The following is a 14923-nucleotide window of genomic DNA, read 5'->3' as shown; positions in this document are numbered from 1 at the left end:
ATTAGTCTGTGAACGCGACTCGAACTCCCACGTAGGCTGCTGACTCGCGGGATTCGGCGGAAGCGGTCGATTTTGATTCCAGGCGGGAGTCGGGCCCCTCTTCAGACTGGCCAGGTTCTTCGGATCCAGCGTTTGCGTCTTACGCGAGTCCTGGAAAGTAGCAAGATGCGCGGGTCCGTGCGAATTGTGAGACAGGGTACCGGTGAAGGACGCCACGCTAGGCGTCCAAGGTGGTTCTCTACCTGTAATTGTAAAATGTAATAACGCAAATGAAAATTTTACAATTAGTGAATGTTATCGTATTATATACGTCAGAGTATTGATTTTTTTTTAAGTATTTACCGGGCCCTGCGGGGGCGTGCCCTCAGTAGAAGTCACTAGACTCTAGCGTTTTGCACTGCTTGCTCAGAGTCGCGTACTGGCCAGGTTGATCTCCGAGTCCAGAACGGTGCTCAGCTCGTCCACCCGTTGATTGCTGATTATGCTGAGACGATTTGTGATCCCCGCCCCCTCCGCTCCCGTTAACACCCCCACCTCTGTAAATGGCGAGGAAGGACGAACAAAGTTGCAGCATTATCTTTGTTTTACGTAATGACCGGTGTCGTTTTATATAAATATATATAGCTTATCTAAACATTAATTCAAGTTCAATCACGCCTGCAAAACCGTCTATACATGTTATATTTACGTTAATAAAATAGGATTACAAAGCGCGCTATACTATTCCTTGTAACAATATTGTATAAAGCAATTAAAACTGTTATTTGCTAAGAATAATATTCAATCTATTTCGAAACGCTTATGTTCCGAAAACAGATATTCAAATAATCAGAACATCAAATATAAAAATCAAGAATGGCACAGTTATGTATATGATGCAGTTACACGTATTTTATCACGTATATTCGTCAAAAGCATATACTAATATAAATATCGATAAAAATTTGTATTCTTGATGATGATGGAACTATGTATGATAAAGCAACATTCAAAGGAGACGCATCGAATCTAAGTCGGTAGTTTAGCGCGATAAATATTAATTGACCTTTTAGTTTAAGTAGCTAAACAAATTAAAGAGAATAAACTGAAAATCTCATGCACAAACTTTAACATGCTCTCGTGCAGTTGACGTGCTCGAGCAGTCGCAGTAGCGTAGGACGGTGGGGGCGGCGTTAGCAAGAGAGGCTGCTTAATCGTATTATGAGTGCCAAGAGCATTCGAATTAAGCGTAGGGGCTGTAGGCGGGTACGACCCTTGGCCTCGAAGGGTCCTTGCTGCTATCGCCTGCGACGCCGCCGATGGTGGTAAGTAAGGATCTTGCTCGTCAACCTGATGATAATCCCTTCTGGAACAAACGCATCATTACTTGTTTAATTCTCAACGAATACCATAGATCTTGGAAAGGTGGGCGATCGATCCTTCGGTGCCTGCCGAAGCATTGTAATTAATAGCAAAATATAAAAATAAAATATTACTTAATTCCCTCTTCTCTCTAAACGATTCCAATATATTTACCGTTTTCGTATATATATCCATGTATGAGAATCCACCCAAACCAATACGGTGAACAAGAGACCTGCGGCTAAACTGGCTACTAGCATGTAACTCAATCCATACCTAGAACAAATTATAGAGAAACGTTGTAAGTTTATATATATTATATTCCGTGTAAAATTGTTTTAATCAAGATGCGAAAATATCATTTGGTTTTTATAAACTGTAATTAAAATATAGGCAGAAGATATAGACTTACAATCCCAAGTGACACAAACTCTTGGCGGCGTGAACGTATTGCTTGTGCAGTGGTTTACAGTCGAGTAACGTGGTTAAGCCAGACACGAGTCTGTCCACGGTATTAACGTCTGTGGACAAACTGCTGAGCTTCGGCTGGAGCTGCTGATCTTTGAACAGTTCTATCGCTAATCGAGTCACCGTGTTCAAATTATGCCTCATGCTGCTCACCGCGCGCTGCGCGTCCCGCAATCTCTGCGTGAACGGATTGCTGCGCGTGTTTTCGCAATGCGTGTAGTACGACAGTACTTCGGAGGCTAAGGTCGATGGCACGGCTCTGCTCAAGTAACCGTCGGGCGACACGCAGAGATCACCTAGAGCTACAGAAGTGGCCAGGTATAAGGACGCCATGAGCCAAGAGACGATAACCGCAAACAAGCCAAACACGGAAAATCTGAAAGAATGTTCTATCAAAGCAACTTCGTTACGATTTCATCTATAATTATAAACAAGAATTCGATCTATTCCTCTGCTCAAATTTTGTTACAGTTTTAGATAGTCTCAGTCGAGCGTGTAAAAGAAACGCGAACAAAGATACTACAAATGCGAGGAAGACTGCCGAAAGATCTATATTGCCTATTTCAATCAAAGGAACGTACGTTATGAGGACACATCTGGAGTGCCGTGCAACACCGACCACCAGAACCACGCAGAGGACAAGTAGAGCGCTCAGGACCGCCATAGTGATAGGCCATCGCAGCTGTTCGATCTTCTCGCCCAGTCCGATGGCGCCGGCAAGACTGATCCCGCTCAAGGGCTTTCGTATCTCGAAACTCCGATTTACGGCGATGCTCGTGTTTTGCTTCATGCCGTTAAGTGCCGCTAGCAGCCAACCTAGCACAGTTTTATTGCTGACCGGGGCGTCGAATTCATCTCCGAGAGCAGTTAGTTGCGGCTGCACTTTTTTCTTCAGAGTCGCTTCTATAGTGTCAGTCTGTAAGAAAAGTATAACGTGTTGACACTTAAATAGACATAGCCACTATTTTTAATTGCCGCTACGTAAATTGTTTAAACTGTCTTAAATTATTTCAATCAGATCAGGTGTTTATCTATTTAAAGAAAAACTAAAAAACTGTTTTACAAAGAAAAAGACACGAAGGCATTTGTCTCATACATATTGTTATCTAATTTATGGCTTTTACTTTCAGAATCTCCATGTTTATCGGAAATTTTTATTATTGCAGTGTGTAATAAATAAAATTCTTTCATTACATGTAGTACAATAAAGGATATTAACGCGTCGCAAAAAATAGGAAATACCTGATTTCTGACGCCCATGAGGATCCCATCGACATTTTTCGCAGCTGCTACGAGTTGCACCAAGCCGTTGTGCACGTCGTCGTTGCCATAAAGACCGACAGCGACCGCTGCGCTACAGACCAACGCCAGGATGGCTAGTGAACACTTCAGCGCGGTTATCGACTTCTTGGGGCGCGGCCTTCGGTCGCAGCATCTCGTTACCAAATAAACCAGCAATACCAGCAAAGTTAAGATCAACCAGGCTGCAGGAATACTTCCCAGTATCCCGAGGCTCTGTAAACATTACATCCGATCATGGCCTTTCTCCTCCCTTCGCAACTTCACGTAAACTTTACGTAACTCTTAAAAAAGAGATTACTAAAAAAGATCTAAAAACATTACTAATTTTCAGTTTAATTTCTTACTTATTAGATTTTATCCATCAAGTTTCATAAAATTAACGATTGTCTCTATCTAGTAAAAAGTTCTTTTAGGAAGTAAATATCTGATTTGGAATTTAATTAAGGAAGAAGCTTTCTTGTCTCTTCTTTTCGGCCGAGAAGACTCGAAAGGCAGTCCGTCCAAACAAATAACGTCGAAAAATTGGTAAAGCGCCAAAATTTCCTCGTCTCCACTTCTTACTCTAAAACGGCAGTATTGTCATCGTCAAGGGCCGCATTGCAACGCTATTCCTGGCGCATTTACGCATTTACTTCGTATGAGCCGCACTTATGGCCGTCTCGTAACTTCCACCGCTCTCTTCCTACCTCCCCCGAGGCTTTTATCTCATTTCTCGGCGGTCTTAGCTCCGCCAAACCACCCCGTCGAGCCGCATGCATGACGAAAGCGAATGCCGGCGGAGACGAAGTTTCGCGCCCGCCTCCTTATCCTTATACCTCGCCCCAAAGAGTCCGTCCGACTTCGACGGCTGAGGAAGACGAGCGAAAAAGGGGACGAAAGTGTGCGAGAGGGAACGCACGGAGAACACGACAGGAGAGACGACGAGAGCGGGAGGACGGGGAGGGATGTGCCCGTGGTCCGACGTGGTTCCCGAGGATGTTGAAGCCCGCTCCCCCGCGAGCCGCCCCGGGCGCATTATGCGAGAGCCTTTGTGCATTGTTTGAGCTTTCCCAGGCATTGTGCTTTTCAGTTACATACACCCGGATTCTTGCGCGCTCACGGCATCCACCTGCCCCCTTCTGGCCTTCTTTTTTTCTTCGTCAGTACCGCCGTCCGTTTTTTCTTCTCTTTCTTTTTATCCTCTCCGTTCTTTTCCCATGTTCTCGCCCGTGTTCCCGCTACCTTCCGCGCGGGCACGTGAATCGTCTCGTTATTTCTTTCCTTTTGGTTTTACGTGAGCGAAACGAGTCGACACGCGGTCTTCCTCTCGTTGTTTCGTTTCCAGATGCTCGCTTCCCGGATTCTTATCCGCTCGTCGATGTACATATCGATCCGAGATCGGCGCTTGCGACCCGGTATCGCGAATCTACAACCGATCGCAGGCGATAATCCGAAGTGCTATCGGCGCTCGTGGTTACTAAGAGGATATCACGCGGGATAACCGCCGGGAAATTCTAGGTCGTGGTACTAACAGGAATTGGCGAACACTACCCCGAATCGATAGCGTTCGATTAACCGAACGTTCGCCTGGGCGACATTTAAATCGGCCAAAGGCAGTTTGCGAAACGCTCGAAAAATCGGGAAATTGAGACTTCGACTCGATGTCAGGAGGGACGTTCGCGGTATCTCGCGAGGAGAGATTTTGCATATCAAATATTTATATCAGTCGTATACATCTACTTCGGGAACATATCGTCCAGTCCGGATTGGAAATAAGCCGAGCGTGCCGATATCCTCTTGAGGACGTTACGCCGGCCATCAGTATACACATCGGGTATGAATAAAATATTTATCTTGAAACTGCCACCGTGGGCCGTATGAAATCCGGATTTTCCGTGCAATTCGCTTATCGATCCGCGCGAAGCTTAAAGGCTCCGGGACGCGCGCGGTCCGATTAATCCCGACGCACTTTGTTTTAAATCAGCGGAGAGATCGATTTGCGCACGCCACGGTGGTGGCCGCGCGGGGGTAGTCGAAAGGGGGCTCGGGGATGATGGTGCCCGATAATCGGGGCCAAGTCGGGACCGACGGATTGTCGCGCCGACCTACCTCCAGATAGATCTCGGAGTGGGGATTGAACGTATTATTGACCGAATGTAAAGAGACGTTCAGATGCGGCAGACTGTGGAAGATCCTCGCGTAGTGCGGCACCGTGTACTGCTCCGGAAGCTGTTGACCGCCCGCCATTGTGGAGAACCCTTATCTCTGCCGCCGAGGAACCCAGTCGAAGCGTCTCTCCCACTCGTCAAGACATGCTACGCGCGAGCGAGCTGCAATCAGAAAATAACGAATTAATTGGCGCAAGAGGGAATTTGTCGGAGGCGTGTGTCGAAATAACGCGGTAATGCCGCGGACACTACCTCGGCATTACGTCAACGTTATATACGAACGTTGAAGCTCGAATTCTTTTTTGCGACGGCTAATTGAAGGAGCATCTGCGCCAGCAGCGCGATATTTCCAAGTTTCATATTTGCATAATCGAATAATAATTCCTACACGGTGTCGCACCACCGTCGTGGCTTTTATATCTTTTATCCGAAATACATTTAAAAGCTCGATATGGAACGTGAGCTATTAAAACTTTCTAGGTATTATTATTCAATTACGTAACGTAAAAGTTGCAAGTGTCCTTTATAACCGAATGCAGGTTCTAGTTATTACGACCGCCCCGAGTTATTTCGCGTGCTCTTTCCAATAAAGAAATGGGAAGGAGAGACGAAATATCGGACTTAATAATCTAACAAACCTAGGTGGATCAAACTTTTTTTCGCGGAAACATGCAAAAATTTTCCTGTTATGTCATCGTTTAATAAATATGTTCTCCATCGCGATCAATTCGCGAGCTAAATGAGATAAGTTTCGTGTTTCGCGGAATATCCGTTTTCATCCGTTGTGCATATATAAAATTTCGATTATTGTGCCGCGTTCGTTTGAACTGCATTGGGATTCGAACTGTCCCGAGTAATGCGGATATTAATTCTCCGGAGATCAACGTTTTTATACGAATAAATTAATAAAAAAGAAAAAAGAAATTTAAATTGAAATGGAGCGAGAATAGAGTCGCAGTTTAATTTCGTTGGAACGAGCCACTTCGCGCGACGCTACGGCAGTTCATGGAAGAGAATTACTCGCAAATTAAATGTCAAATTTTCTAAAAAGGCTCATCGAGAGTTTTAATTCGATTATCATTTCATTAACATATTGCGCCAGCTTCCGCGCTGCGCTCTTCCGTTGCGAGAGTCACGATTCAATCTTGGCTAAATACCGCCCGACGTCACTCAGTGTCGCAAAACGTTTTACCGTAGTGATTCAACTCTTCCGTAGTGGAATCAACGCGCGCTTAATTAATGAAGTCTGTGCCAGCCGGCTCTCCGTCTCTCTCGCCTCATTGACATCACTGAAGCGCGCCCGAAAGGATTCCCGAGGTGCCTTTTTAGCCATCAAATCGCCTGAAATAGGTTTAATGGGCCCGAACACCGCTCGGCGGGGCATTATTATATCACTAAAACTTTTAAGAAAACCTTAATGTTTATTAAGTCTGCATCTTCTTTCAATTCTGTACCTTAACATTGAAATAAGCGAGCAAGTTTGAAATCGCGTTGTAACGAACAACAAATACAATTACTTCTTAATTTAATAATCTCTTTATTGTGTAATTATTAAGTAAATATTAAGAATAAAGTAGTAGACGCTTATTAGCGTAAATACGATTTGTACCGCTCTTGAAAAATTCAAGAACATTATACGTGCAAAGAAAAAATTAGCACCGTGTCGTTTATCACAATTTAAATAACAAATTAGAGATCTGTTATTTATCTCGTAGGATAGATTGTCAAATTTAGGAAAAGACAATAACAAAGGCGCGCCTCATTTATCTCGTATTATCAAAAGCACGATTGATAAATTAACGCCGCAATTAATATCGCGCGCGCATTCGTCTACGGGGTGATAATAAATAAAATCGAATAAATAAAACACTCACGTCCGCGCGTGGAGTCTCAATCGGATTTCTGTAATGATATTAATGGAAATTAATTCGCCACGAGATGCGAACGTATTTACGCGCTACAGTATGAAACATGATATAACGATATCAGCAACCGATTAGCGCAACGCGTTTTATATATGCATCAGATTCTATATTAAGCTCCCGCAGACATCACCGCGAGCAACAAATACCTATCTCCGTAATAAATATATCGCGGATCGATAAAGGTGCAACGTACACGTACGGTTTATTAACCCACTTTCCCGATTCCATTCTATCCTTGATAGCGTATATCGCCGCGACAACTCCGCAACACGCTTTCAATATTACGCTCGGTGCATTCGAAGCCGCGGAAAGTCCACGGCGCGCGCGGCGGCGGGCGGTGCGTGCTTCTCGATTTCAACAACGGCCTTGTAACACAATAAACGCTTCCTTATTGGCCTTATTGCGCGATATTATTGCAACTTGATGTTTCCAAGTACGGCTAAATGATCCCAATTGTCCCTCGAATGCGCGAAATTCACCTCAAGTACAGTGTATTTCAATAATTTGCGCTTTCCCGCGCGATTTTACTTTTCTTTGAGAAATAAAAGAGTTTTCAAAGCTTATAACGTAAGCAGATTTAGAAATACGTTGAGAATTTAGGATAAGGCTCGTTTCATGAATTGATTTACAAATTAAACGAATGCGGGGACATAAATGTCGAGCCGCGGTGAATTTTATCCGCGTCGCGCGCGGTCTAAAAATCGAATACCTGGCAACAGACGCGAATAATCGATTTGGAAATGAGTCACTTTGTTACTTAAAATTGCCCCGTCGACCGCGCGCGATTGATTTCATCGCGCGCGCGCACGCGAACAAAAGTTCGAGAGTTCATCGTGCGATATTCGGAAAATCTTCTATTTTGCGCTATCGCGCACGCCGCAAGCGGCTATATACTCGTTCGATAAAACCGGCAGTTATATCTCGCCATGCCGGAAGAAACCTGCGTCTCGAGTGTCACGCGCATTCATATTGACTCACCGTGCGGGCGCGTCATTGTAGTGAGCGATAAATAAAGTCCACCGACAATCCGTGCCGTGATTTTAAACGAAGGCTGCTTATATTACAGTCCATCTACGCTGTCATCCCGGGCTCGTAACGTCATCCTAGTCCTGTCTTTGTCTTTCAGCAGGGGGTGCGCGACGCAGCGCGCGTCGTTCTTCCTCTCTTTGTTTCCGGATGGACGAGGGTGCCATCGATCTCGTTTTTAAGCGTGAAAAAAATGTTAACGAGGCAGACAAATAGAGCAGAATTTCGCGTTACTTTGGATCACTTCAGCCGGACTACCTGGGAGGGGGATACTCTAAACTTATTTAACTTGTAATATAGTTCGAACTATATTAACACCATCGGCTTTTCGTGCAACGTACGTACTTACACCCTGACGTTATACTCTGAAAGTCGATAGCCTAGTTTCGAAAGTGAGAAGCTCAACTAAAAACTGCAATCAACTGTTATCAACTCTGTTGCTCGGCGCAAAACTGCGAGTTAAATTTAATGAGTTAAGAAAAGAAAAACAAAGTTCAAAGATACAAGATAAAATCGAGGAATGAAAACAGAAATAATCAAGTTTCTTCACTAATAAAAGTGACTTAAGTGACCCCGTGCGGGATTTAGAACTCGATAAATAATTTTTTATTTTTCGATGTTTTCGTGATATTCCAGAGCCACTTAAAATGCCGAATGTAATATTAGCTCTATTAATGTAAAAAGATAAATGGTATTTATTTAAAAAAAAACGATAATTGTAACATTTTAATAGATACATAAATCGCATAAATTTAAGATTGCATCTTAAGTAATCTGGGAAGCATATTCGATCGTAAAAAAAAAATTATGCGTCTAGACGGCGAAAATGTACCTAATAAAACCCAAGTTGCCGCGTGTTCAGGTTTTAAACTAACTTTAGAGCGCGTGAGAACCGAAGCGATGAACTAAATTCTCTATTACAGTCCGTTTGTGTCGCACGTTTTACTTTTCGCGCTCGTTCGCAGGCTTATTTTTTGTTCCTCCGTTCGAGCTGCGCACGAGGCCTATTTCGTTTTAAATACATAAAGCGTAGAATGCAGCGTGTAACGCGAACGTATAGCTTACGCCTCTCCCGGCAATATCGAGTGAAGGAAAAAAAACCGCGCCTCTCGTCACAAGAGACGAACCTTCCGGAAAATAAATGTTTGAAGCTTTTAAACGAACAACAGTGAACTATTGAGCTTTCCTCGCGTCTGGATATTTGTTGTGCGCGCCCTTATTTCTTCAATTCGTCAACGTTTTTAAGGACGTTCTTCAACACGTTGTTTTATGAATTCAATTAGGATACGCTTACGCGCAAGAGAGTTTGTCGACAGGCGCTTCCTCGCACCTGTCCCTCCCGGCTTATCCCGAATGAAATTTTCATCGTTCCGGCGTGGTCTTCCGCTATCTCGACGGAGGAAGCGAGCAGATTGATCTTTTTTTTTCGGGCATTAAAACGGTAATCCGACCGCCCGGCCGCCGCGCCGACTCGAGCGTATCGCGCGAGCGTCCGTCGCCGGGCGCAAAAAGTCATCGACCGATCACACGGTGTGCCGGTCGGCATCGCGACATGCAAACCGCTACGATCGATCGACTATAACGTGACTGTAACGTCGCCTATGGGGCCGTACGGTGACCCCGCGAGAGAAACTACGGCGATCGGGAACAAACGAGGGATTCGTACATACAATTCAAGTATATGTACGCCGGAGGGACGAGAGCTCGCGCTACGCGAAACAATCGCATCTCCGTCTATCGTCTCTCGTCGCGAAATCAAAAAAAGCGATCGCGAACGTCACCGCCGAAGCGAGCTCTCGTCAGCGATTCAAAATTAATCAACGTATTTGCGTGGAGGCGGGCGATAAGAGCGGCTGATAACGCGTAAATTTCTGTACTTCGCGCAACTTTCTGCGTGCAAAGTCGCGAGATACTCGACGTCGCGTCGGTACGATTATATCGCGAAGTTAACATTGTGGAATGTTGAATTGCGGAAATTAGTCGAGTTTAGACCCAGTTTAGCTCGAGGATTACTTTGAGAACGATATTTTGTGTTTCGCTGTTTATACTTAAAGTCTGTTAAAAGTCTGTATAAAAACAACACGGAACTTCAAAATTTTTGACGTTTATGCGCACAGCTAATGTTCATTTCTATCGGATTAACTTTAATCTCGGTTCAACTTGCTTTTCATCTTTTCCTAGTTCTAAGAATTAGAAAAGGATAAACCCGTGAGTTAACCCGAGATTTAAAATTAATCTACTTTGGCAAAAATGAACTGCTCTCTTTCGTCAGAATAAACAGATCCGTTCTTTTTGTACAGTTCAATCTTTCCACGCTCAATATATTTAAAGTGGAGAGCTGAAGGTCTCCGTCCGTTAACTGCGCTTTTCGCATAAAAAAATCTGATAAGTTGATCTGATTGGACATTGGAGGCGGAACGAGGCAAGAAATAAAGTACGAGGCGGACGTTCGGGACGTTATCGCGCTTTTTGACGATACGAGGAAGTTACGAGGAAGAAAGAATACGCGCTCGCTCTCTTGCGGTCGTACTTTACTGCGTTTTGTACGTTCGGGAGGGGAAAAAAAGGGCCGTGTGTCTTCGGGTCTTAAGGAAGAACAGATAGCGCGCGAAATGTGGCAGGGCGTGCGAAAGCACTGACTAAAATGGACAGAGCCATAAACGCCGAAAGCGCAAACAAAAGGAAACATAAATGATAAGTGTGCTCACGTGTGGCGCATACTTTCCGCATTCCACCGCCATCTCATTCCTCTTCCGTATAACATCTGGGTCCGCGCGCGCGCGCGCTCGTCTCTCGATGTAATATTTAAAGTATTGTCTCTCTAATGCCTGCCGCGCATGTATTTCTCTAAGGCCGGCCGTACTTTACAAGCTTCGTCCATAATGCACCGCATTTCCGCGCCTTTCCACGAAAAGCTCTTCGTGGATCGACATCGATAAGTAACGAGTGAACGTCCGCGAAAAATTTCGAACCGAGCCGGAAAAGCGATAAAAGGAGATCCTGGAGAGCTTCGTTCGATCTCTATCTCTTTCTCTCTCTTCTCGCGATGCGGCGTAACTCGATTTGAAAATTCGACTGATTTGTTTGCCAAATTATCCAAATCGATTTGTCATGCTAATTTCCATCAATTCTAATTTTGTTTAACATCCGATTTAACATTTACGAATTTCCTAAAGCGAGATAGCTGATCCACGATATTATACGCGAGATATTTTGACAGTTCTTCAATTACACGTATTTCTCGGATATGAGCCTTCCTCAAATTTCCAAAACTCAAGAAATTATGAGTTTTTATCGAGTATCAAATTTGACAATAAAAGTGGCCAATTGGGTCGAGTAAACAATCATTATTGTTAATTATTTGCTAGCGAAGCAAAAGTTTCTGATTTTAATTATACACCGTTGACCTGAATGAAGAATGCAGGTGTTTTATCGATCTTATTATCTTATTATAAAAAAAATTGATTTTCCAGTAAATTCTAATCTGACGTCTATTTAGGATCTACCTGACGTCTGTTATTTACTTTCTAGCGCTCCGAATTGGAGTTTACGAAGCCGTCTGTTCTTCCTCGAAGAACTTCCCGAACTGACACACATTGGTGCAATAAGTCGGAATGAAACAATACATACTCGTCTCACTCTAATGCATACCAGGGAAGTTCTTCGAAAGAACAAACTTGTCCGGATAGCAGTTAATTTCAATAAAATTCCGATTAACTTACCGAACAATACCCGTACTGTTTGGTTAACAGAGATACAATTATGTACTTGTTTAACACGAACGAAAGATTAGATTGAGAACGAGTTGTACAGCTAGACATTTTAGCAACCCTGTCCATTGTCTCTAATCTCCCTTCAAGTTAGTCAGACTTCGGAGTCGGATTTCACGTCCTTTCTCCGTATCTTTCCTTTCCCTGAAACGCCCCTGCTTTCCTAGTAGAGTCCGATCGAAAATTCGGTTTTTCAGTTTCGGTCGAAATTGAAAAGGAATTTCGGCGACGTAGCCGAAGCCGTTTTTATTTTCCAAAGGCTTGTTTAAAAAATATTTTTATTGTATATTTAGAAATTTTGTTATTATTGAAATTATTGTGATACTATGGACAGTATGGATAGTATATCCATAGTATCACAATAATTTCAATAATAGCAAAATTTCTATTATTGTGATACTACGGATAGTATCCATAGTATCACAATAATTTCAATAATAACAAAATTTCTAAATCCTACAGGTTGTGATAATAGGATAGTGATAATAATAGGATGCGTAATTATTACTTTAATAATTAAAATAATTAAATTATGATATAATTATAGAGAAAAAGAGTACATATATGCGCGCGTATACATATGTCCCTTCCAGGCTTTCCATGAAAGTTTATTTCAGTTTTCGGTTTCGGTTTCGGCCGAAATTAGAAAAGATCGTTTCCGTCGGACTCCACTGTTAGTCCACTTCCTAGACCCGATAGCTAAACGAGTTGCGGGGGAGAGGGAAACCTAGGCTCGCGGCGCACGCTATCGCACGCTAAAAAGTCATCGACCCATCGTAATCGCCGGTGGTAAACCGCTCGGCTAACACTCGTCCGTCGACGCCACCTTCGATCATATCGCCGCTCCACGCTCGTCGTCGTCGTCGTCATCGTCGTTGCGGCGCGAGGCGCGAGGCCGCGACGTTCGTTCCTCCGACGGCGAGACGTCGTCGCCTTGCGTTGCATGCGCGAGGAAAATGGGTCCCGTTCGATAACTCGGCGGCATAGAAGGCGGCGGTACACATCCGCGTATCCGGTGTGTATCCGCGCGCGCGGAGGAGACGAGGAGGAAAAAGGCGGTTTCGGTATTCGGTACTCCGGCGTCTATCCTTCCCTCGCTTTTTTTCTTTCTTTCTCTTTCTCTCTTCGGGCTCCGCGTGCGACTTTACCGAACACCCGGCTTTTACGAGGCTCTCCTCTCGGACCACGCTACGCAACATCTGGTTGGGATTTCTTTCGGTTACGGAGGGCCTGTGCGACGAAATCCAGCTCCACGCACGCACGCACGCACGCACGCCATCGTCCCGACGGCTTCTCGCTCCTTTTTCTCGCTCTAGCTCTCTCTCTCTCTCTCTCTCTCTCGCTTCCACGCACACATGCACCCGACCGACGCGTTTCACGAGAAGCTCCGTTCAATGTATTCTTGCACCCACACACCGTCGGCCCCGGAGTGTGTACCGTGTATCGATCCCCGAGAGTACACACGAAAGACGACCGTGAGCGCCATCGGGCTCTCCTCTATTTCCTACCACTTTCCTCGCTCGTTCTCTTTCCCACCTTCCGCATACACCGTATCGTTCTCTCGTTCCCTCTTACTTTCCTTTCGATCTCTCTCTCGCTTATCTCGTGAACGGAGTCGAGGCGCCGCGTTCTTTGTGGCGTCTGCCGAGAAAACGCACACGCCGCATCGCGCGCACGGGACGCATCGCGCCGAGCGGGTACAAGCGGACAGGAATATGTATATATCGGTTAGGGCGAGTCCGAGAGAGAGAGAGAGAGAGAGAGAGAGAGCGTGCGTGCTCCACCGGCGGTGGGTTCGCGTGACAGAAGCGCGACGGTGGTTACACCCCCTTTCCCATTCACCCTCGCTCACCCCCGCGCGGCCGCGAAGACGAGGACGATTCAAACGAAAATAATCGCGAGGCGTCGAAGCGTGTCGCGTGGCGCGCGCGCGACGAGACGGCGTCGGGACGGCTTGCGCTCTCCTCTTACCTCGATTCTTTTTCCTCTCAGTGACAAACCCGTACGCTCGCGTACGTGAACGACAACTGACGACATACGACGCACACCTGACCGTGGTCCGAGCCCGACTGACTAGCGACGGCGGAGCGACGCGGCGCGGCCGGCCGGGGTGGGGCGGCGGTGGCGGCGGCGGCCGTCGGCCGGCCAATCGCCGCTCCGCTTGCGCGCGAAGGATTTACGGGCCGCCGCGCCGCGCCGCGCCGGCCGCCGCCAGACCGGGCCGCGCGCGCAACTCCGTTGCTCCGTTCTCGCTTCGTTTCAGCTCCGGCCGACTGGAGTCACTCCTTCATTCTAGCATCATTGCTCCGAGTGCTCCGACTCCGGAGCGCGCGGCGTGCTCCGGCAGAACGAGACGGACGTCGTATGTTATGTCGCATGTCTTTCCAGGCTGCAAGCGCAAGGAGGGCGACGAGGCGTCCGTGAATGCGACTGGAACGTGGGGCGGCTTCGATCGAACTCCGGTCGATTCGATCGACGGCGACTCATATTCGAATCCCGGTGGACTTTAATCTTGGAATAATCTTCAATTATGTCATTCATCGTCCCCGATCTCCAAGATTCCTTCCTATGTGCTAAGACATCGATAATGCTAATGAGATAGTACGGGCGTTGATATAGTCACATTCACAGGATTGACTCCCATTAGCTTATCGAGTAAATTAACTGTACTATCTCGTTAACATGGACTACATGGACAGAATTATCAATCTGTTGTTTAACATATGATGAAAAAAAATTGGAGGGACGATATAGATTAGATAATTTGATCTGAACGAGTCTGTCGAATTAATCGTTGATCAAGCTAATTATAATTAATTATTAAGTAATGCTTGTTCCATTTCATTAACACGATTGTTTTTAATGTAGGTAAATGTTGCTTCTTAACCGGCTTCCTGCCGGTTGGCGGATGCATTTCCTTTCGATTTTTCCCTCCCCTTTTTCT

At 45.4% G+C, this 14923-nt stretch overlaps 1 protein-coding gene across 6 annotated transcripts; it reads right to left on the bottom strand.

Moving 5' to 3' along the window:
• Positions 1–101: 101 nt before the first annotated feature.
• Tty (tweety) lies at positions 102–14090 on the bottom strand. 6 transcript variants are annotated; one of them, XM_071778934.1, is made up of 9 exons: positions 13951–14090; positions 5200–5420; positions 3052–3324; positions 2391–2725; positions 1754–2185; positions 1516–1617; positions 1106–1345; positions 343–536; positions 102–242 (listed from the first exon to the last, which is right to left on the bottom strand). In XM_071778934.1, the coding sequence occupies exons 2-8, from the start codon at positions 5335–5337 to the stop codon at positions 365–367; spliced, it is 1692 nt and encodes a 563-aa protein (XP_071635035.1). In that variant the 5' UTR covers positions 5338–5420; positions 13951–14090; the 3' UTR covers positions 102–242; positions 343–364. The 6 variants fall into 6 exon arrangements, with proteins under 6 accessions (XP_071635035.1, XP_071635040.1, XP_071635039.1 ...); XM_071778939.1 differs by having other exon boundaries at positions 1253–1345; XM_071778938.1 differs by having other exon boundaries at positions 1106–1342.
• Positions 14091–14923: the final 833 nt, after the last annotated feature.

This window comes from Temnothorax longispinosus, chromosome 5 (assembly GCF_030848805.1).
Source record: "Temnothorax longispinosus isolate EJ_2023e chromosome 5, Tlon_JGU_v1, whole genome shotgun sequence".
NCBI classification, from domain to species: Eukaryota; Metazoa; Arthropoda; class Insecta; order Hymenoptera; family Formicidae; genus Temnothorax; species Temnothorax longispinosus.
Note: the sequence above shows the minus strand (reverse complement) of the source record. Positions and strands in the feature narration are given on the sequence as shown.